The 23,752-nt window shown below is 48.3% G+C and overlaps 1 protein-coding gene across 1 annotated transcript in view; it reads right to left on the reverse strand.

Moving 5' to 3' along the window:
* Positions 1 to 23,752, reverse strand: part of LOC138521780 (nmrA-like family domain-containing protein 1) — a 71,458-nt gene that overhangs the window by 3,729 nt on the left and 43,977 nt on the right. The window contains exons 2-4 of the mRNA XM_069634854.1: positions 20,165 to 20,403; positions 8,882 to 9,131; positions 7,147 to 7,337 (exon numbers count right to left, since the gene is read on the reverse strand). Coding sequence (XP_069490955.1) covers positions 7,147 to 7,337; positions 8,882 to 9,131; positions 20,165 to 20,403 — 680 coding nt within the window. The remainder of the gene's footprint in view (positions 1 to 7,146; positions 7,338 to 8,881; positions 9,132 to 20,164; positions 20,404 to 23,752) is intronic.

The raw sequence follows: 23,752 nt of genomic DNA on the forward strand, positions 1-23,752 counted from the left end.
GATTTATAGAAAAGGGAGGTTGGAAGAAGTAGTCGGTGGAGGAGGGAAGTGGTAGAGATAGAAAGAGAGGAGTGTGAAACGACCGGTTGGACAGAAGAGGAAGGAGGAGAGAGAAGAAGAGACAGAAGAGGGGAGGGGTGAAAAACGCAGGGAGAGAGAGGAGAGGGAGTAGGTGAAAAGGGAAGGAGGAGACAATGAGAGAGAAGGAAGGCTAGGTGAGAGAAGGAGTAGGAGGAGAAAGGGGGGTTGTAAGTAGGGAGGCAATATCAGAGAAAGGTAGTAAGAGGATGAGGAAGAGAGAGTGTCAGAGAATATACGGGCACTGTTCAGAACACTAGTGATGACATTCTTGTGGCAGTTACCCTTAGGATGCCCCGAATGAAGGAAGTTAGATAAGGCCCTAGCCTTTAGGCCCTTCCAGCTTTCGGTGTTAGGGAAGCCTGGGTTAGGATGGAGGGAGCCCACGGGAGTTTGAGGGACCTGCCAGAAATAACCCTCTGCACACCTGCAGTCTCGAGATGTTTTTTAAAAAAACACAGGTAATCAGAGATGGAAGACAGATGAACTTTGACAGAGGCTAGCGAAAGGCCCTTTAGAACAAAGTGCAATAGATAAGGTGGGATATCGTGGGGCTGAAGATCAAGGGTGAAAGCCCCTTTCCGTTGCAACAGTACTGAAACTGCTTCCATTTCTTGGAGTAAGCCCTGAGTGATGCAGCAGCTCTGGTACTGTGGAGGATGCCGAGACAGTAATAAAGGCGGTCTCCATGTCCAAAACACAGCCGTTTGGGTTCCAGGCGGTTAGCTCAAGCGAAATGGGACTGTGCAAAGACCCTGGCCCCATTCCCTGGGCAGCAGGCGAGGGTGGATTCTGAGGGTAATCAGCGAGGTTATGAAGCACTACAGGAGGGATGGCCAACCTTGTAGTGCCCAAGCTAGGACAACCAGGGTCATCCTACATGTCATCCACCGAAGCTGTGAGAGGACTTGAGGGGTTGTAAGGAGTGCTTGGAATCCAAAGAGGACCTTCCACAGTACTAAGCAGACATCCCTTACAGATACCAGACCACAGGGGCTGTGTATCGTTCGATAGCAGTGCTGACCTGGTGCCTCCCTGCTTGTTCACATAATGCATCAAGGTTGTGTTGTCCGTCTGGACGATGACTGTTGAGTGAGAGAGGGAGGGCCTTCAGAGCTAACCAGATGGCCCAAAGCTAAAAGATATTGATGTGAAAGTGGGGTGAGGCCTTCTAAATGCGCATCCCAACCAGAAATGGAGGCTTCTGTGACAATATCTGTGATAATATGTTCTGCCATTGGAAGGGGCGCCCCTCAGAGAGGTAATCCACCTCTATATACCATCGACGGAACCTCTGAACTTCATCCTGGGGGCGGGATATTGTCTCAGTCACCTGCTGAATAAACCCACTAGCGGTCGATTTCATCTTGTGCAGAGAGCCTCTGTAGACTGCAGTGTGGGACAAGGGTGATTCAGGAAGACATGGCTCACAACAGGGATTCAAAGATGTGCACCATGCAGGTTGCCTTTGATGTGAAAAGACGCACCATGGCCAGCAAATTGCGGACATGTTCCTCGGATTGTCGAACCAGTTACTGCTGTGTTGAAATTGGTGTCCAAGAAGAGTACCGCTTAGGACCTCCTGGCAGCAACAACAATAAGCAAGTCCAGTTTTGGATGCCCATGCAGGAACGATTTGGTGGCATTAGGGCATTTGTATTTCTTGTGCCCTCTGGCAGACTTGGGGGGGAGGGTTAGAAAATGGAGCCTTGAATATGGGCTTGGGCATTTGCCAAATGTCTTCCAACACCAGAGTAATCATGGTAGCTTTTCTCGGCCAGTTACGGCGATCATTGAGAAAAGACGTATTTCTCTCTGTGGAGACCTTTAAGAGGGCCACTGCTGGGATGTTCCTGAGAAGACAGGAAATGAGGTCATCAGGTTTTGATGATTTGTAGTAGGACAGTGCGTTGGGGCTCGACTTTGGTGCAAACCATTTACCCCATTCGGCTTAAACCGAACGGAGGTAATCAAATCTTGTATCATCCCATGGAAATATTGTGAAATCCCATCTACTTCCTCTTCTGTGAAGCTCCACTGGTAGTCGTTCAGCTCACAGTCACATTCGGAAGCAGTCTGTTGGGTTGAGATTCTAGGCGGTCTGCAGGTCCTGAAATCCCGTCTGATCCTGGAGCTCTCCCAGATGAGGGCTCTTCAGGAGCCCCAAGGAATTTCAAGCTGTGTGTCCATTACCCTCTGCATGGATAGCAATATGCAGAGCTTTGGGTCCTGTTCAGGGACATTGTCTTCCACAGAGGGTTGCAGATGAGAAGTAGTGTCTAGAATGCTTGGCAGTGATTTCTGCACAAGGGAAATGTTGCTGATGAGTCCGCAGAAGCGATGAAGCCAGGCGGTTGAATCTGAGTTTCTGATGGCTGAATTTGAGCATTTGTCGACGAGACCCAGGTCCTTTTTAAGTGATGCCTTTCATCAACAAAGGTCTTGTGGTTGAAGTAGAAGAAATGGGTTTGATTGATAGAGGTCCCATAGGCAAAGCCAGGTATAAAATGGACAATGAAACACTTGTGTATAGGCGCGTTACAAATGCCATATGATATCATATCATGAGGTGGGTGGGTGTTTCGAACGGCTGTGCTATGGACGGGTGCCTTGAAGAAATGCTCATCGAATGGGCCCCCATTGGTGAGGTGCTTTTGGACTGTTACTGAAGGAGATCCAATCATCGACAGCTCAAACCTCATGGATGTAGTAGACCTCTTCCTCGTCGAGTAAGTTGCCGTGGATGGTCTACTCACTCACAGAGCTTTCATAGACGACTCACTCAATGACTAGGTCTTTCAAGATGTTAACAGGTCTCAGTCAGCGCACACAGCATAACTGGGCTTAGCCTTCGATGCCTGAGAAGCGGGAGAACCTCAGGCTTGTAGCACGCTTCACCTTCTTAGGAGGGGGTGTCTAGCCCTGCTCTTACCCTTAACTTTAACTTGTCTTCTTGAGTGGGGAGCTGAAGCCGTCTTTGCAGATTCGCTCAGGAAGACATAGTTGGAGTCGCTGCCAAGTACAGGAGCGGCCTACGCCGCCTGTGTTTTGGAAGAAAATTACATATTTTGCAGTGTTCAGGCTTGTGTTTGGGGTACAGGAGCAGATGGACTCATTGTGAGGATCCCTTAAATACACCTTTCTCTTTCTACAAGTAGCAGAACCCTTAAAAAGAGAGTGCGAATTCCCTGCTCTGAGAACCCCAGAAGCGATGTTCCCCCTTAGTCACGAGATATGATGGCTGGGCTTCAAGGGTCGAAGAACACAATAAGTGACCTTTGCTGGTCTGGTACAGCTCAGCTGGCAAGAGCATGAGACAATCTTGTGGAGCAGAAGTGGAAATGTACACTTTTAGAAAACATAAAAAGCAGCAAAAGAGTAAATTTGGATGATCTATGTTGGAGGACTCCAATGTGCACAAAGCAGTAAAAGAATCGGACGTGGCTCCCGTGGCCGGTGCTGCAGCCTCTCCGACTCATTGGCCTAGTGGGCAAAAGGATCTTAAGGCCATAATGAGGTTGATAGGTTGTAAGTTGAGTCTTTTCTTGCGGCTATGCATTTATGGTTTAAAGTGGATTCACAGCCCGACGGCGGGGGAATTATTAAGCATCTGAATCTATGAAAGGTCCAGTGCTGGAGAATATGAAGTCTATTATATCTACAGTGCTACTGTCTTTCACCATAGGAAACCCCTGAATGCATTATGCAAAACAAACTTGGATGCATGTAATTAGGTCGAGTAGGGTACACAGCGCAATGTGTCCCCCCATTCGGGCTTGACCTTTGACTGCTCTGTATCAGACACTTCGTGTCATTACTTTCTCTCCCTCTGCGACCCTGAGTTGTCTTGTCAAATATGCTTTCCTTGTGCCACATGTACTTATTTATTTATTTATTAGAATGTATAGAGCGCACAGCATCCCTTAGGCATCTTTGCTTACCTATTTGTCCCGTCCCCAGTTGCACTAGACTTTGCCAGCTCCTCCTCTCAACTGCCCCCCACCCACCATGCTTCTGCAGTCTCCACTGGTTCAGTGGGTAACCTCTCCCTCGCCGCCCACATAATACTCTTCCTGGGCCCCCACCATTCTCTCCCTTACACTCCAGGCTTTCAGGACAACCGCTGAGAATTACTCCCATTCAGATTCACTAGATGCCCTGGGGCTTTATGCGCTTCTACAAGTGTTAAAGGATATTTGTACCGCGCACTGTCAGCACCGCAGTGGTGGTCCCCTGGCACTCTGGCGGATCGGAAACAAAAGGGGGGGAGGTTAGGGCGTGATAGCAGGACAAAGTTTGGAGAAGAGCAGGGGAGCTGTGAAGTACTGTTGGCAGCTCCAGTTCGGTTAACACCGTTCGCCGAGCCTACTGGTGTGGTATTCGGTTCCGAGTCCGTTGTGTGCTGTTGTGTGAGGGTCTGTGTGGTGTGTTTGTTGTTGCGGTGTGGTGAAGTGCGCACGGCATGCTACGCTTTTAAGAGGTGTGGTTGTGTTTAGTTAGAATGTAAAAATGAATAAACTAGATTGAGATGTATTTTGGAGGGATATCCCATACATATGGCATTGATCTCTATCTTCGGGACTGGTTTCGGAGACACTTGGTCTACGCTTGCGCTGCTGACCGGGCTGGAGCCGCCTGTGTGTCTTAGTGCACCCCACAAGTGTAAATACCGCCCACCACGTACGTGCACGGTGGTAGGCCTTTGCATGGACTCCATAGCAATCCAATTCATTTCCACCAGCGTCAAAATCAGATGCTGGTGAGAATGCATGCAGGTTTGTATGGCCGAAGGGGCGGGGAACGTGGATTCGCAAGTTGGAATCCGTGGCCCTACTCCGCCATAAAAGTAACTAAAGCGGACCCGCTTGCTAAAATGTTTGTGTCAAAGATCATACATCTTGCCTTTGATGAACCGGGTAATTTTGAAAGTTGGAAACAGATCATTGCAAATTGCCTGAAGAATGGATTGCTAAGTGCCACTACCCACTGCAGCTGTGGAGTCAAGTCTGAGGTGTCTTTTTTGAATTCGTGTGTTGTCTTGAGTCTAGTTGTGGGCTATTGATGCGTGTGCGACTCCCCCCTTTTTTGCGCAGCATGCTCCACCTTCAATCTTTTTATTTGTATGCTAACCCTAATCCCCCCATGCAGTGCTTGCCCCCACCCCACTCCATCTGACCTGCACCAGCATCAACATATCACCCAAGGCCTCTATTCCGCTGCACTTCACACTCAGCTGCCTATAGCGCCACAAAGGACAGAGATGGAGGCACCACGTGTTGTCCATGACCCTACACACATACATTGCCTCGCTCCAAACCTGCACCGGATGTGTCCATAGGGTCTCCGTCTTTGGCAATGCTTGACCCAAGCTGATGATTTTATTTTCATGCATACAAACTGCAGTGTGCGCCCAGCTCCCGCTCCAACCTCTCCCTGCTCCCAGAACTCCGCTATTTAGTTTTGGCACACATGGTGGTGCCACGTGCAGGTGTAAAGCTCATTTACTTTGGAGACGGAGGAGGAAAGCAGGGCAGAGAGCTTAACTTCCACTTTCTGCTCCATCTCTGCCTTAAACGCAAACGAAAATGGGCCAGAGTGGTAAATCAAGCCGTAGAAGCATTACGCATGGCTTTTACGACTACATTTCCCGCTCTAGCCCATGCACAATGACACCCAGTACATTCTGTAAAAGAGAGGAGTCTTGGGGCCGGGTTTACGCAGTTTATAGAGATTGCATCGAAAAAAAATGGGTCGCCACACCAAAGCATCAAAAACAAAGCATCTAATGACAAAGCATCAACAGTCTATCTTTAACATGTAAAAGTGCCTTTCCATCTAAACCAGTCCATCGAAAATATAAATGGACTGGTGTCAATGGAAATGCACTTTTCCATGTAAAAGATAGCATTTCAATGCATTTTTTTGTAACGTTAAAACGTTACCTGGAGCTGTCCAGTGCTGAAATTTCGGCACTGGCCAGCTCCTTGTAACGTTATAATTTATTTTTGTATATTACTGGTGGGGACACACCCAACCCCACCAACCGCCACGCTCACCACAACCCTAACGTAACCCTTAATCTAACCCTAACCCTAATCCTAATATAACCCTCAATATAACCCTAGCCCCAACCCTAACCCTATCCCTAGCCCCAACCCTAACCCTAACCCTAACATAACCCTTAATCTAACCCTAAACACAACCCTAACCCTAATGTAACCCTTACTCTAACCCTAGCCCCAACCCTAACCCCCAACCCTAAACCTAATGTAACCCTTAAACTAACCCTAGCCCTAACCCTAAGCCTAATGTAACCCTCAATATAACCCTAGCCCCAACCCTAACCCTATCCCTAGCCCCAACCCTAACCCTAACATAACCCTTAATCTAACCCTAAACCCAACCCTAACCCTGATGTAACCCTTACTATAACCCTAGCCCCAACTCTAACCCCCAACCCTAACCCTAATGTAACCCTTAAAATAACCCTAGCCCTAACCCTAATGTAGCCCTTAATCTAACCCTAGCCCCAACCCTAACCCAACCCAAACCCTAATCTAACCCTAATCTTAACATTACATTTCGATGGATCCATCAAATTTTATTCAACGAAATGGCCATTCTATGGAATGATATTTCGATGGAAAGAATTTGATTGTTTGGTGTTTGATGGTGTGGTTGTCCATGCACTGGATACCGGTTTACACATGTTTTCAATGAGACTTTCCCATGTTAAAACATTTTTTGTAAATCAGGCCCTTAGTTTCTAGGCGTGAAGCAGAGTAGCGGCCGAGGGAAGGCATGTGGTTGATCATGACCAGCTTGGTGGTGACATGCCCTCATCTACTGACGCCTATAGGGAATCCCGCATAGCTTGGGCAGTCAATCATTGTCCACCCAACTAACCTGGCCTGTCTGTATGAGCGAAGAGGCTACAACCTCATGTGAGTCAAGACGCTCACGGAGTGTACACTTGGCTAATATCTTACCTCCGTGTTTGAATCCGATTGCACCATACATTTGGGAACACTCTGTTTTACTCTACTATTGAAGTTGTGGGCACGCTACCTTGCAATCCACTACTTTCTTCCCCGAGTGCTGGGACAGCTTCTCTGCGTACTGCTGGGCAGTCAGACGCTCAGCGCTCAGCCCGATGGCCTTCCCCACGAAATCCTTGGGGCACTGGAAGATGCTGGCCACGGCTTGTCCAATGTCCGCCACGGATATCCCGTCCATTGGAATGTCACCCATCGGAAGCACTGGTGGAAAAAGATGCAGAGACATTGGGTATTAGGAGGGAGTAAAACAGATGGCCCGCAGGGATGAAAGCAACATCGTCCTTGCTACTGTTCTTCCATTGCCTGCATATAAATATCAGCGATACACATTGATGGACTGGTCTTCTGCTCCCCAACAGTAAACCCCCAGATGCTGAGAGATTCGAGTGCCGGGAGGTGAGCGGTCTTCATGTCAACATGAGAATGGAAAGCACCTAAACTCATCGGTGACCACTATGGATAAGGAAAGCTGCATCTGTCGCCTTGGAGACAAGCCCTGCCACCCGCAGCGTGTGCCGATCACGGATTGGCCATCTGGTGCTCCACTACCCATCCACTCCACCCACATGATATTGAAGGGAGGCATTTTCATTCATAACGCTTAATGGGCCTCATTATGAGTTTGGCGGTGTGGACAAAAACGGTCGTAATGCAGTGATGATGGAGCGACCACTGCGTTACCTTCGCATTACCACACCACCGAACTATGGGTTTGGAGGTATGGTGGAGGAAAAACCTCCAGCAGAATGTGTGAACTAATTCCTCTACTTTACAGGCAAAGAAAAGGCCAAATCGTCTGAATTGCCTTCTGGCGGAATTAGCACCGCTGTTAATGTTGCCGAAATCTTCGTCGAGTCCTATGGTCTCCAATAAATGGGGACTAACACCACTTACCACCACTCGTAATCTGGCTGTAATTTTCCTAATGTGTGTTTACCTGTTGCAGGCGGTGTCAGCACATTAAGATCACTTTAACATGTTCTGGAAAAGGTTGGGTGATAGTGATAGTAGAAGACATAATTTACAACCGTATGGCATGGCCAACCCTTCAGTATGAAGGTTAAATAGAAATACAAAATGTATCCAGATTATTCTTGCTGGGTCAAGTAGGAGCTGGCATACTCCAGCATCATCATATCATAATACTATATAATAAAAGGCCAGATGTATGTTTGTCTGAAGCTGTCATGCGCTCGCTTCACTTATAACTAACACTATGGGGGTGGGGGCAGCTATTGCCTTACGCATACAACCATAAGCCCTGAAGTTGTGCAGAAGAAACTACCTGCTACACCTGTTATCACCACTAGAGAGAGCGGTTGCCTTATGCATAAAATATTAAGACTTCAAGTTCATCTTCCAGGTGAACAAAATGTGTATTACAACAATAACATACAATTAGCTCCAGAAATAGCCAAAGACAAGAATACCACTTTAACAGCATACACTAATAAAATATATACATTTTTTTAAAAAAACATAAGAACAGAAATTCATTTGAATAAGCTCTAATTCTCCAACAACATAAATTACTTTATGCCCCATACAACGGTTTTCTGTAAACATAATTATTGTCAGAATATCCCGCCTCCGCAATGTCTCTATTAACACTATGAAAATGTCTTCCTTCATGCACTTTGGCCCGTGTGCACAGGCTGTTCCACTAATGTGTGCAATAAATGGCCCAGGCCCATGTGCAACAGACTCGCCATCATTCTACGTCCCACACACAGTGCACAACCTACTCAAGTTGTAATGGTCGCCATCCGACGCCTTCACCGGCTTCATGGCTGTCAGGAAGTTCTCATAGTAAAAGCTGACTCGAACGCTGCTCATCGGCACCCCCGTGCCCCAGAAGTACTGCTCGGCCGTCCCCTTGCCATCGAAGTGTGCCACCTCCAGCTTGCCACCCGTCAGGGCTTTCACATTCTCGAGCCCACTGTAGATCACGTGCTTTAGGCCCAAGCGCTTCGCTGTGTCTGCCACCATTTTGCCCTGTGGGAGAAAGGAAGCTATTGTGTTAAACAGTAGTGGCATCCAGTCACTAGCTTCAAGTAAGAATGGGCTGATAATGCAGGGTCTGTGCTACACAGCCTAAGCCAGGCTGCAGAGGGATAGCAGAAAAGCACAGCTGGTCACTTAGCATCCTGGGCAAGGTGCTATCTTGGAGCCTCTCCATTCTATCCCCTCTCCCTTTTACCCCTCTCCCACAAGAAACGAATGGCGTGAAAGCCAATAAATAAGGAGAAGGGCGGAATGAGACAAAATTCCTTCCAATTCTAATCTGTTAGTAGCTGCCTGGCTTTCTTACACAAATCTTTGTCTGCGTGCAGCGTCCTACTTTAGCAGACTAAATGTCAAAAACATCAATTTACTGTTAGCACGCAGGGCTGGGGGAGCAGCCAATCAGGTTCCTGCCGCCCCGGACCGCCATCTTACATCTTGACCCCACCCTCTGTCCCCTTTAAAAAAAATATTCTCAAGCCCCCCACCCCCCTCTCCAGCCTGACTTAGCCGATTGTGGCGGCAGCGGTGCCTGCCGCTGCCGCAACAGCTTCCCTTCTATTCGCTTTGAGGCCACCATGGAAATGGAAGAGGGGCTACGTACAGAGCCCTACCTTCTACATCCATGGCGGCCATCTTGGAAAAGTATTCTCATTCATTGAACGGGATGCACACGGCGTCCAACTGCATGAATGAAAATGCTTATTATTTTTTAGCACCCCGGGTTACAGCTTTGGTAACAAGGGGTGCTAATAACGTTAGTAACGCATTTCACAGTCTATACCAGGTGTAATCGGTCAGGTCCCATCGTTAACGGCCCGAGCTGGGCCGTTTATCCCCCGGTACAGTCCGATTACTAACACTATATTATGAACTGCTCAATGATGCACGAGCCAAGAAAAGAAACCTCAAACATAACTGGCAGATGCCATAGAAAATGAAGTCTGAAATCAAAGAAAAACATAATCTGCAAGTATAAATTAACTGGATGCCAGCAGAGCGCACTGGAGTGGTTTAGAAGAAAATAAATGGCTATGCTCTTCTGTCATGTCCTACAACTATCAACAATGTGTTATTATAATCAGAGCTCAATTCACCTTGGTTGTTACTGCTATGGGGCAATGTGCAGCTTCAGACAGTTTTCCGCACCCACACCCTCCTTCCAATGTAATCAGAGCTCAATTTGGACCTCCCCTGTCTCAGCAATTCAAGCACTGCAGATCCTGGAAACTGCAGAGGGTGCTTTACTCTACTGGATGCTGCACGGTGACTCCTGGGTGGCATTGCCCGTTTCCTGGGGTGTTTGTGTATGTGTGATTACTCCTCCTTTCCGCCATCACCCATGATCAGTGACTGGTGAAATTGGGGTGCTTGCAAGTCTGGAAATGCATCAGTGTTTGAAGCATCCTATCACTAAGCACAGTGGATGCTACATCTGCGAGAAGCCTCCCAGGCTGTGGGCATTTACTCCCAGGAGCTGGTGGGTCAAACCCCTACACTTACACTTAATGAGATTGTTCTTTTTGAATCAGAGTTTTGGAGATGGGGAAACAACACTAAACATGAGTCGCTGGTTTTAAAATATGCCAAGGCAGAGGGCAAAAGATTCATTGGCAATGTAATATCTGAACTGAAGCGCTAGCATTGATTCATACACCGTCAAGAGCGGGGAACCCATCATCGTCCTTTGCCCCATCCTATTAATGCATGAATGAGGCCAAAGCAGGGCTTTCAACCTGTACCTCCAGCCTGAAGACAATGGCTGGGGGAGACACTGGAGAGAACCTGACCATGCTGGAAAGAAATTAGTGAGATCAAATGGCGCGCGCCGAACCTACAGACTCCCATCGGGAAAACCGAGAACTAAAAAGCTATTTTGCAAACTTGGGGTAACAGCTTTTAGAGGTAATATGGATCGACAAACAGAGTCGTCGCTAGGGAGGCTCTGGGGGTGCGGGGGGGGGGGGGGGTGGGGTAAAGCCATGGCTCTTTTCGTTGTAGCATGGATAGAAGATCAGGGGCTACAACCAAAAGACTAGCTATCTTGGAGTCCCGACAGTCCCGACATTAGCATAGCCCAGCACCTTTTCCAGACCTAGCAACACCCCTGTCAACACGGTAGCAGCTAGCAGCGGTTTCCTTTTTCTTTTCTAAGACCTATGCAAAGAAATGAACATCAGACGGAAAATCGATCTCACACTACAAAACCATGTATCGACCTGGAGTCTTGAGAGGTGAGGGAATGGCGCCCAAAGCTTCTCTATCCAAACTGGGGGGGGGGGGCGCAGATTGAGGATTTACAGAAAGCCCCGCCCGCCGCTGAAAGGGAGTGGCTGTGTATAAATAACCCATAGGCAGTGTGAAGCTGGCAAGAAGGGATCACACGGAGACTGCATCCTGCTGGCCACTATTGGTCGCCCGATGGAGTACTCGCTAGTCTATACAAACTGTGATCATTTGGGGGAATTTCAAATATCCACAGTGCGATTTTAAAATAGTGTTTAACCGTATATGGGCACGAACCAGAGGACGGCTTCCATCATGCTCAATTATGACCCCTGCAATAAATAAGGATACTGGGCCTCATTGTTACTTTGCCGAGCTGCCGGGATACCAGCAAATGCTAGCACTGTGTCCAGCACTCAGTCCGGAGGCATTGGGACTCCATAAGGGGATTTGCCGTCCTTACCAGCACCGGCACGGAGGGCTTTTTTTGCTGGTTGGGCGCTTGGCTTACCGCCAGCTGGTCGGCCAGTTCGGTAAAGTGCCGGTATCCACGAATACCAGCACTATTTTACCAGACCGGCCAACTCGGAATGTGGCGCACTGTGCTTCCCGCGCCCCCTGCTCCACCTCTGGTTGTGCCTGGGAATTTGCATAGGTTTGTGCCCAATCCAGCTGCTGCTTATGGCTTTGTGCACTATTCATGGGTTATGCTTTGTTTCTTGTTATGTTGGTCGTGTATGTTCCTATGTCCATGTAGCCCAATGTTGCAATTAGTTTTGGTAGAACTGGTCAACTTGAATTTCCTGAAGTGTTTCTCTTTATTATGTTATTTGGTGGATTATTATGGAAGTAAATCTGCCAGCAAAGGGCAGGATCTAAGCCCCGTCTGGAACACCAAATGGTGGAGGGGACAGGCATGAAAGCGTATACATGTGCACATATATTTATAAACTGGAATTTCGTGTATGCCAAGAGTTTATTTATTTTATATAAAGTCGGCTAAATTAGAGCATCAGACTGTGTGTAGTTATGCAAATAGCCAGGTGTTTAGTGATCTCCTGAATACCAAACATGATTTCTCCACTCTCAGGGATGGGGAGGCAGTGGGGCGGGCAAGGGGGGGAGTTCCACTGTTTTACTGCAAAGGTTGGGAAGCTGGTACCACCATGTGTATTTTGGTTGCAGTAGCATGTTACAGTGGGCTGTTCTGCGAGGTCTGCTGGACTGATCCCTGAGGATTTTCTGGGTACGGTAAGGGGGGCAGAGTTGGACAAACATGTGTGGATGGTGGCTAGCGACTTAAAGATAATGCCCTTTTTTGATTGGGAGCCAGTGGACATTTTTCCTGGCAGCGAGATATGTTCGCATCTTGGGATATTCAAGGCAGCTCGGAAACTGTAGCTTTGCAAGGAGCTGGCAAGAGGTGCCAGCAAATAGGGAATCGCAGTAGTCCAGATTTGATCCTATAACTGCGCGGGCAATCGCGCGACAGCTGTCTTGAGAGAAGAAGGGCCTGGTGACATCAATCAGTTTAGTAGTGTGTGTTGAAGACGAGGCAATAGCATTCACTTGCCTTGTGAATGTCTCACTGAAGATGAGACAGGGATGTGTATGCCGTCAATGCAGAAGGAGGTGTATTGAGCATCAAGATTCTTGATTGTGGCCGGCAGCCCCACCAGGAGGAGCTCTGTCTTATCATCATTAAGGCAGAGGTGGTGGGTGGGTGGCCATCAGGCCTGTATTATGGCGTAAACATTGTTTAATGCACAGGTGTCTTCTAGGTAGTTGCAAGACAGGGGTAGGAGGATTTGAGTGTCGTCGGCACAAAGTGTAGGATATGGCAGTGGAATCGAGTAGATCGAAGAGGGGTTTGGTGAATATGTTGTAGAGCGTTGAGGACACACAGGAGCCCTGGGGGACTATGCTGGGGCGCCTGCCTCAAAGAATACTCATAGATCTTCCCTCCAAGAAGGAAACCACCCGGGTGAGAAGCATGCTGCGATGGTCAGGTGTTGGCAGAGGATCTGGTGATCAACCAGATCGAACGCAGCTGAGATATCCAGGAGAAAGATGAAGGCAGAGTTTCCCTGATCTTTGATCTCATCCAGCTGTTTTTCTAGCTCAAGCAGGGCAGATTCCGTGCCGTGGCCCAGTCGGAAACCAGATCGTCGTATGCCCAGGATATGACAGGTTTCCAGAAATTGTTGGATTGTTGATATGCAGCTCTGTCCAGGATTTTTAAGAGAAAAGGGACAGTGCTGATGGGCCAATAGTTGTTAGGGACTTCCAGATCAAGGTGGTTGTTTGATCAGAGGGAGTACCCATGCTTCCTTATGGTTGGCTGGCACAAGACCTGCAGAGAATGAGGCATCAATTAATTTGGTGCTAAGTCGGATCAGTTCGTCCACACAGTCCTTAATAATGGATGCAGGGCAAATGTTGTCTTTGCATCTGGAGGGTTTCAGGCTTTTGAGAATCGGGGCTGCTTCTGAGTGGGTGACAGTGGTAAAGAGGAATAATGGGGGATGGTTGGTTTCCGGGGTGGTCACTGGGTGTCGTAGGGACAGGGGAGTGTCAGTAGATTTGATCAAGGATAGCTTGTGGCAGATTCTTTTGTGCAGGGTCTCAGTCTTCTCCAGCATTGCTATTTGGATTTTGGAGCATCATGCCTCATCTTTGACGATGATGAGGGCGGGGGTGGTAGCGGGGGATTCTAATTCCCTCAGGATAGTTAAAATCTCACTCATATTGGATTTCACATTGCCAATTCTCTGATTATAGATGGATGATTTGCCTGAAATGATGGCTTGTTTGTAATGTTTTGCTGCCATTTTAAGGAGTGCTCAGGGTGTTTTCTTCCAATTGGCTTCAGCCAGGCGTTTCGATTTATGCAGCTCGGTGAGTTCTGGGGTGTACCATGAATTGGCACGTTTGACTTTTTTAGGTTTTCTAGGAGCTAGTGAGGCAACTGCGTTTACTGCAGACGATAGAGTGCTTTTGTAAATATCAGCTAGTGCGGACGAGGTCATTGGAGTGCTGGGGTTGGCGAGTTTGCAGTAGAGGCGCAATGCTATCCCTCGTGAGATTCTGTGAGCTGCGTGTCCAAGCTGGGGGCAAGGAGGGACGAGCATGTGTAGTAATCCCAAGGGGCGAGGTGGAGAAGGAGACTATATGGTGGTCATTCCATTGGCAGGGCGCGTTAGCAAGGATGGTTAACTAGCAGTTGAGGTCAGCTACCCAATCTAGCGTGTGGCCATTTATGTGGGTGGGGCTCTGGACACAGTGTCAAAAGCCAAGGTTTACGGAGTGAGTTGACTACTGTGGTGCCTGTGAGTCCGACAGGTCTTTGTGACCCAGGTTAAGGTTCCCTAAAAGGATAGTTCTAGTGGAGGGCTTGATGTTAGCTCCCACAGCGTGTGTGAGATCCTCTTCAAAAGTAAGGATGTGGCCCGGGGGTCGGTAGACAACAAAGATGGTCATGGTGTCAGTGTGTGACAGGGTCAACTTAGCAGAGAGGAGGTCACAGTTGCCTGCTACGGGTATTGTGGCGTGTCTAATGGAGATGGACTCTTTGGCAGTCAGTGTGAGCCCACCACCTCTGGCGGATGGCCTGTCGATCCTGAATATGATATAGCCTCCGGGGATGGCAAGTGATAGTGCTGGGCCGGCAGATGGGTGCAACCATTTTCAGAGAGGGCCAAGAAATCTAGCTTGTGGGTGCTGATGAGGTCATTTATGTCAAGGGCATGTATGGGTATGGATCTGGCACTGATCAGGGCCCCTGCTTGAAGATTGGAGGGTGAGTCCATCTTGTTGGGGGCCAGTGATGAGTTCATGATTAGATGTGTGGGAGTCAGTGGCATGATGTCCTGGAACCTAACAGGGCCTTCCCTAGTAGGGTTGACCTTTTGGGCTATCAGGCAATGTCTGGATACGCTTGGGGGGGCTGGGCAGTATGGGCCTTACATCCTGGCCAGGTGGTGTTGTGCGATGGGCCTGGTTTCGCATAGGAGAGGTTCTTGTTGGGTCTCTGGGAGATGGTGGGGTGTGAGCGTTCACCCACTCTGCTGTTCCTAATTTGACTAGTTTGAGGGTGTGATATGGCAGGGACTGGGTGGGTTCTAGACCAGAGCTTGCTGTTCTGGTGCGCAAGACAACGTAAGAAACCCACCAAAGTCATCTTACTTAGTGACATTAACCTAGGCCTTAATGACACCAAAGATCCAGCAGCTAATCGCTCAACTCAGCCCTTAGGGTTCAGTAACACTATCTCGGACCCGACCCATACTCTAGGCAGAACTCTGGATTGGATCGGCCAAAATAACTGTCCTCTCTTCATCACAGGCAATAGCCCCACCCCCTGGTCTGACCACCATATTATCACATTTGGCATTCCCACCACCAGTACCTCTGCTCCCCCCCTACCTCCAGCCCTCGCAAGAAGCTCCCGCAACTTACTAAAGAAAGGTTACTACCCTTCCTCCAGAGTCCAGCTTCCAGACCCCCTTTCTCCACTGACATCGCAATCAAATCAGCAGTCATCTCCATTGCCCCACTCAAATCTCGCAAAACGAAACCCACCAGCCATTCTAATGCCTGCTTCACCCCGGACCTCCTCAAACTCTGCACGGATAAACGGGACGCTCTAGCACACTGGCAAAACTCCCACTCTGACAAAGACAAACTTGACTTCAACTCTCGCTCAAAAAAGAGTACAGGAAGGCAATCACGCACGCCAAAGCCAAATCTTTCGAATCCAGAATCTACGATGCAAGGTCCAACCCGAAAGACATTTTCTCTATCTTCAGAGAGCTAGAGACCCCCACCCGACTCCCAGAACTTCACCGAAGATAGGGCATGGTGTGATGAACTACAAACAGCCATGCGTAACAAGCTGAATACACTCCAAACAAAAATCCAAACCACTAAAAACTCACTTACCAATACTCGTACCCCCGCCCCCTCACCCTCTCCTGACACCTCCCCGCTATTCTCATTGAAGGCCATACAGGAGTAAGATATGTTCAACCTTATGAAAACCTTAAAGCCATTCAACTGTTATGTGCTGCTCCCCAGTTGTATGCCAGCCTTGCCGTCCTGTACAACGTGGGCTACAGTACTTTCCCGGGGATGGATAAACAAGCGCATTTGAGCAAGGACATGGAGTGGGCGTCATGCTGCACGAAGGCCCGGGCGATTAAAAGCTCCAGGCTGAGCCGGCTTGTTCAACTGCCACAAAGTTGTGTGAAAAAGAAACCTGCTGGGGCCATGTTGAGTGAGCAAGAGCGCTTCATGTGCCTAGCGCATCACAGCTTCACGTAGCAGGGAACGGCGGGAGGACATGTGATGCTGCGCTGGCCAGCAGGGAACTTTGGCCATGTCCGTGGGTAACCTGTTTTTCTGCTCCTCTAAACCCTCTCCGAGCTGCCCCCCATACATCCATCCTCCTCCCTTTAAAGTTAATCATTTGTGACGCCTCACTCTTATCACATGTTTTATATCTATTTCTTAGTTATGTTAAACTTTATTTTAATGACTATTTAGGTGCACATGTGCTTTAAATTAAAATTCAATGTATTTATTTCCCACATTTTCTTGGACAATCAACCCCCAACGCCTACTTAGAGGGGTAGTGCCTGCTCACATGGCATAACATTGTGCCACTTTAAACATTTCCAGGGCCTCTTTTGGTTCCCAGTCAACCCCTGATCACAGGTGATTTCCTGTGAGGACATCTGTTGGCCATCAGTAGAACTGCAGGCTTTTTTTTTTAATTAGAAGAAGAGATATATAGAGAAAAAAGGGGCAGTGCCACTGACAACATGCAGGTGTCCTCACAAGAAATCAGATATTAATGGCAGTGGTCAGGATCAGTCTCCGAGACCATGTCATGTTAAAAGGCAAACACTGAGTTTAAAAAAATGTGTTAAAAGTAATTACCTCATGTTACAGACTATTTAATTAACTATGGTCGCTTGACAGCGTGTTTTGAGATGGTCCTATTCCAATCGCAAAACAAGCTGTAAAGTCACAATGACTATACTTGATCTACACGCCTGATAATGCAGCAAAAAGAAGTGTAAACACATGATGTACCAAGAAACACAGAGCTAAATAAGCCCTTAAAAGGATGGTTACCCAACGACTCGTCCATTTAAACTGAACTTTCTACTACAAAATGGCCCCTCCTTTAACAGAGTTGCAATGGTTAAACATGAGGCCGCTTGACACCAGCGTCCTTCTCTGAAATGTATCGTCATCAGCTCTGGCAGCAAGCAACACTCACCCCAGCCAGACCAAAAATGGAACATAGTCTGTGCATTTCTCTAGCTGAAAGTTAACACATGTGTCAGAGAATTTTGTATTGGACGCACCTCTTAAAACAATCTCTTCAAAGTCAAATGTGCTTCTTACTCTTGCTGTGTGCTTACAACACTTGGTAGCCCATGGCTTGATTATCAGGGCTTTAAGTGGGCCAGGGCTAACCAGGCTGGAACTCCGACAGTCTATAGAAGCTGTCCTTGAGGCAGGGCACTGCTGGAGCTCCTTCAGTCTCCCACTCCCCAGAGTGCCACAAGTGATTTTAGTCTGTCAGTAGGAATGTTGTGACGGAAATGCACGAAGAGAAGCGGTCGGCGTGCTAAAGCAGAGAGCTGCAGCTGACTCCCAAAATCAAACTCTCTCGAAATTGGTATACAAGACTCCTAGTTTGCTAGGAGGATGTATTTACAGACAGCAGATTATTTGGAAACTAAACCAGAGGGAGTTTTATTTATAGTATGCAAACAAGACATGAGATCATGTAGGGTGGCCCAAAGTACATGTTTGCAGGACTTTGTAATGTATTGTTTGGGTCAGGAGGCCCTTACCTAAGTCAACCGCCCCTCATGGAAGCCACACCCACAACAATGAGGGCACGCCCCCTTTCCAGCCACCCCATCTCCCGAATTTAAGTCCCACTTAAAGCCCTGCATATTATTCAGTCTGTATTGGGGGGGGTATGTGCCTAAGGGATTTTGAGTCTTACTCATACATTTTAGTTTCCTGTATTGCACGCACTGGTTGTCCCAGTATACTCTGCAAGTGCTTCTAGGGCACGCATGCGTCTGTCACACACTCACACATGTCTTTTTTCTCGGTCGACCAAACAGTGTGTTCTGCACCCTTCCTGTTATTATGGGATATTTTGTAGTGCCGCGTGTCGTCTGCCATTGGAGCTGCTTAACGCTTTAGGCATTGGGGCACCATTCTTGGTCAGTCCAAATTGGGGTTGTGGATGTGCTCTTCTGACCAGTGGTCCTAGGGCCTCAACTACATGGACCTGTTACTGTTGGTTTTAAAGGTTGCCTGGCTCTTGGGTGGGACCAGCTGGTGGTGGCCTTGGTTAGGGCTGCCCATCGTCTGGTTGGTTTCAGTGCTTCATGAAGGCTTGATGGCTCGCGGTCCATGGAGGCCATGTGTGCCCGATCTTTCGCTCTCAGTGATCTTCTGTGCCTAGTGCTTGTCTGCACCTCTCTTCCGGCATGGCCATGGGGAAGTCTGGTTAAGCCGGCTAGAGCTCCTTCTGACTCCAGTTCCTCAAACGAGGCCCACGATAGACGTTCCTTTGCAGCCCAGGAGCAGTGGTGGGCTGGGCTCCCGCTCAGGTCATGCGTGCCAATACCCAACAAATGTTACAACCTTTGTATAATGCCAATGAGCTAAAGAGTGCAGCTTCCAGGCACTCAACAAGACACATGGTATGCTCAGAGGCAAATACAACGTATTAATTAACAATTTAGACTTTCTGAAAATCAATCAATTTGTAGAAGATGTGAACGGTGACCAAAACATGTTTGGTTGGTCCTCAAAGTGAGGACAGTGATGAGGAAGGGCTCGGATTAGTTACGGAAGAATTACTTTACGCCTAGTTTTCTCTCTTCCTGGTCACCTAGTTTTCCTCTTCCTGGTCCCCCAGTTTTCCTCTTCCTGGTCACCCAGTTTTCCTCTTCCTGGTCACCTAGTTTTCCTCTTCCTGGTCCCCCAGTTTTCCTCTTCCTGGTCACCTAGTTTTCCTCTTCCTGGTCACCCAGTTTTCCTCTTCCTGGTCACCCAGTTTTCCTCTTCCTGGTCCCCCAGTTTTCCTCTTCCTGGTCACCCAGTTTTCCTCTTCCTGGGCACCCAGTTTTCCTCTTCCTGGGCACCTAGTTTTCCTCTTCCTGGTCACATCCCTTGGATCCCTTCTTACCACCCCCTCCTTAAACTGTCTGCGAACATGATACTGCAACATGATTGCAAAGCAGGGTTCCGAGTGAGAAGTCAGGTATATGTTCTTCGAGGCATGTGACGAAGCTCATCGGGCCTGGTGGTTTTCTGTACATGCAATTGCAATTACCCTCGGGAAGTAAGTACTGTGACGAGTCAATTACTGAGCCGAAGAAAACTTCGAACATGAAAATACCGAATTTCGAAAAGCACATTTCGGGAGGGGGGTATGGGGTCATACAAAAATATATGGGCGCATGGGGGAGGGGGGTGCAGGGGGGTCTCCCCCCCACATGTAATTGCAGGAAAATGTGTGGGGATATCAAGGATTACATAGATCCAAGATTTGTAGCCTGGGATAACCCTCCCCACTGATCCTCATTATCAGCAAGTACTCATTTGTAACGTGGCCCTCCCCAATTTCTGAAAAGCGTAAACTCTAGTAGAGCATGGTGTTCAATCTGTGGGGATTTTAGGAGGGTCTTTTATGCATTCATCTTTGGGCCAATGTCGGCACACTGCATGTCGGCTAATGCCAGCCGGTCGCTTCTCACCTGGAGGACCTCTTTCTCCTGGCTGAAATGATCATAGTAGTTGGTCACCAAAAAGGCCCCATGGACCCCCTGTAGGACCTCTTCCACACTCTTCTCGCTGTCAAAGTCTCCTTTCACCACTGTGGCCCCCAGGTCACGAAGGGCCACAGCTGCCGGGCGGCTGACATCCCGGGTAATGGCTCTCACTGCAAACTCAGGGCTTTGCAAGAGTGCTCGGGCGACCGAACCTCCCTGGGCACCTAGGAAGAGAGAACACATGTCACAACGTGGGTGCAATTTCACAATAAAACATACTTTCAACAATGGAATGGTGCAAACCACACCATACAGCAAGGGTCTGCATTCCTGTGAGTCAGCAGATATTTTGGAAGACAACTCCCATGATATTTCACTGTTGACTATGCTGGCTAGGGCTTCTGGGGGCAGAGGTTGTAAAATACTTTGAGAGCCAAAGGTTGCACACATCACAGCATTACTTACTTTCCAAGAATCAATTATTACTGGCCAATGGCTAGTGGCGAGAGCACATTTTGAGCCTTGGATCCAGATAACTTGGGAGTTGATGAATGGACCCCGTGCACCCACTTAGGAGTGGTGTAAGCCAAAGATACCTTGAAAGTGATCCTGGTTTCAAAGGTATCAAGTGCAGCCATTTTAGCACTGCGCAAGCTATCAAGTGCGGCCATTTTAGCACTGGGCAAGCTATCAATTGCGGCCATTTTAGCACTGGGCAACCTAGCAAATGCCGCCATTTTAGCACTGGGCCGGACAGATCGAATTTCCTAGCCTGAACCACAAACCTGGCAGCACAGTGGAGCACTTCCTTCTGAGGAGCGAAAGTGGAGCCATCCAATTCGTGATCACCCAAGAGAAGCCCTTCTAGGAGACGTAGATTATTCCTGGATATAATACGCAGTTACAACAGGTGTCATCCGTATACTGGTGCATAGCAGCACACATGCAAACCAACAGATTGAAAAGCATGGGACAAAAATGTGTGGGGGGAAAGCCTGGATCCCCCACCCCCGCTACTGACTGGACCCATAGGTTGAGAAAGGCTGGCGTGTAAGGACCCATGGTCAAACGTGTAGAAGGCGTCTAAGATATCAAGCAAAACCATCAAACGGGCACCGCGCCATGCAGCATGCCGTCGCCATCGTCCACGACCTGAAGGGTATCAGTCCCCTGTATTGTAGCCAGGCTGGAAACCCAATTGGCATGGCCCAGCAGATCATTCCCCAGCACGAAAGCCTTCAACTGTGCCAAATCCACCCTCTACTCTACATAGTCATATGTCCCGATTAATGGAAGTGTTTTATAATGGCGCAATCCCATAGGAAAACGTTCCATGAATCAGGGCCTTAAGGTACACAATTGGTGGTGTGTGCTTGCTTACTCTGGCAGAAGTTATGTTATGTTACAAAGCTTGTATGCTGGGACAATCGCAGAGCGCATGCACTTGTCCGAAATGAGGCAGACTGCGCACGTGCCTATACCCAATAAAAGGGAGACTGAGTAAGGGAAACGAATAAGTGAGAGAGGTGATGGGTAGCGAGTGTGGAAGCGCGGACGCGTGAAACTCCAAAAAGTGTGGAGCATGACCGAATACTGCTGAAAGTGAGAAGTCCAAAGGTGTCTGTGGCTAAAGGGGCGTTTACCTGAGGGAGCTTAATATATAAGCTATTACTAACTACGGTGCAGGGCTGCCTGCGTGTTAGAGTCCAGATGTGCTTAAACGCCCTTGAAGCATGAAGGCTTATATTATCTGAGAAGTGCCGCAAAACTAGGGCGACCAGATTCAAAAAGTAAAAATCGAGACAGGGCCGACTAACATAAAGTTAGGACTAAAAGCGGTTGGAGAGAAGGGGGTTTAAGTGTTACTGTTAAAATAAACACATAAATTAATTTATCACAAACCAACACTATCTTAAGTTGTAAAAGGCAGCATTTCTTCTGTGCGAGCTGTGTCTGCCAGCTATGAAGACCTACTACCAAAAACTGGCACCATGGCAGTTTCCTTTGGAAAAATGATCTTGACAAAGGGGAACAGAGCTCCAAATTACGGGACAGTCCCAGCAAAACTGGGACAGCTGGTCACTCTACGCAAAACAAAAACCTGCAGAGTAAACTGGGCGTGCCAACCCAGAGTTCCAAGAGTGGCCAGACCCAGGATGGACGTGGAATAGATGACAAGGGTTGGAATCATGGGAAAGTGGGGTCTCGGGACGTTCCACTACAGGAAGCTGGAGAAGTCTTGGCGCCCTGGCAGCATGACATGTGTGGCGGATGGCTCAGCATTACACAATCAAGCAGTGCACTGCAGAATAGGGGTGAGCAGTAGGGTGACCAGATTTAAAAACTAAAAACCTGGGACAGGGCAACTAACATAAAAGTAGGACTAACTTAACTTATTATTATTATTATTAACTCTAGAAAGTGGCTGTCAAGCCACTGCACTTCAGTAGCGTTTGGAGGAGAAGGGGGTTTAAGTGTTACTGTTCAAAGAAACACATATTATAATTAATTTATCACAATCTAACACTATCTTAAATTGTAAAATGCAGCATTTCTTCTGTGTGAGAATATGCATTCCTGCCTGCCAGCTGTGAAGACCTACTACCAAAAATCGGGACCAGTGCAGTTTCCAATGGGAACATAATCTTGAGAAAGGGGGACAGAGCACCAAATTCCGGGACACTCCCGGCAAAACCGGGACGTCTGGTCACCCTAGCTGAGCAGTCATCAGTGAACAGACGCCGCCCAGTGAATGCTGCGCGTAAAAAAAACACAGTCACACTCAGCTCATATTGCGTCCAGTGATCCCAATGCAGCTGACTGCAGCTGTGGGCTCTGCAAAACAATGTACATGTATCACCATTAGTGCAATGGGAGAGTGTTCGCGTTGATGTGTCCCTAACTAACTGACGGGGCATTGCTGAGCGAAGATGGAGGCGAGTAGAGGAAATCTGGCAACATATGATAGTTGAGGGAAGTATGGGGGGTGGCCATTCCAAAGAACTCTGTGGCCCGGATTCAGAGAATGTTAAATGTATTTGTACTGTGCACCGTCACCAACGGTGATGGTCCCCAGGCGCTCTGGCGGATCTGCAAGCGAGAAGGCGGGGTGGGTTAGTAGGCTGATGAGGGAGTAGGATAGTGAGAGGAGTGGTGTTCTGTTGGCAGCTTCAGCTCGGTATACTCCGTGCAAAGAGCTTTGGTGCGGGTATTGGCGCGATGTCAGCTCTCGTGTGCTGTTGGTGCGGCTTACGTGTTGAAGTGCATGCGGCTTGCAGTGCGAAAGGTGGTTGTGTGAGTTTTTTGAGTGATTTAAGAACGCAGAAAATGTGAGCTTTTTTGTTAGTAGGTTATATGTTTTGCAGCCAATCTTCAAAGTGTGGCTGAATGCCTAGATTTCAAGAGTCCTGCGCGGTGTGACAACAGCTAGAGAAGCGCGTTATAACGAAGCAATCCCATAGGAAAACGCTCTGTGAACCAGGCCCTGCCGTGTGTCTAAAACCAGGATGTGCGGATTACACGTATAATGGTCCTTTCTCTTAACGCCCAGACTCCTCTGCTAGCGGCGCGCTT

This window comes from Ambystoma mexicanum, chromosome 13, assembly GCF_040938575.1.
Source record: "Ambystoma mexicanum isolate Mex_15411 chromosome 13, UKY_AmexF1_1, whole genome shotgun sequence".
Classification (NCBI taxonomy): domain Eukaryota; kingdom Metazoa; phylum Chordata; class Amphibia; order Caudata; family Ambystomatidae; genus Ambystoma; species Ambystoma mexicanum.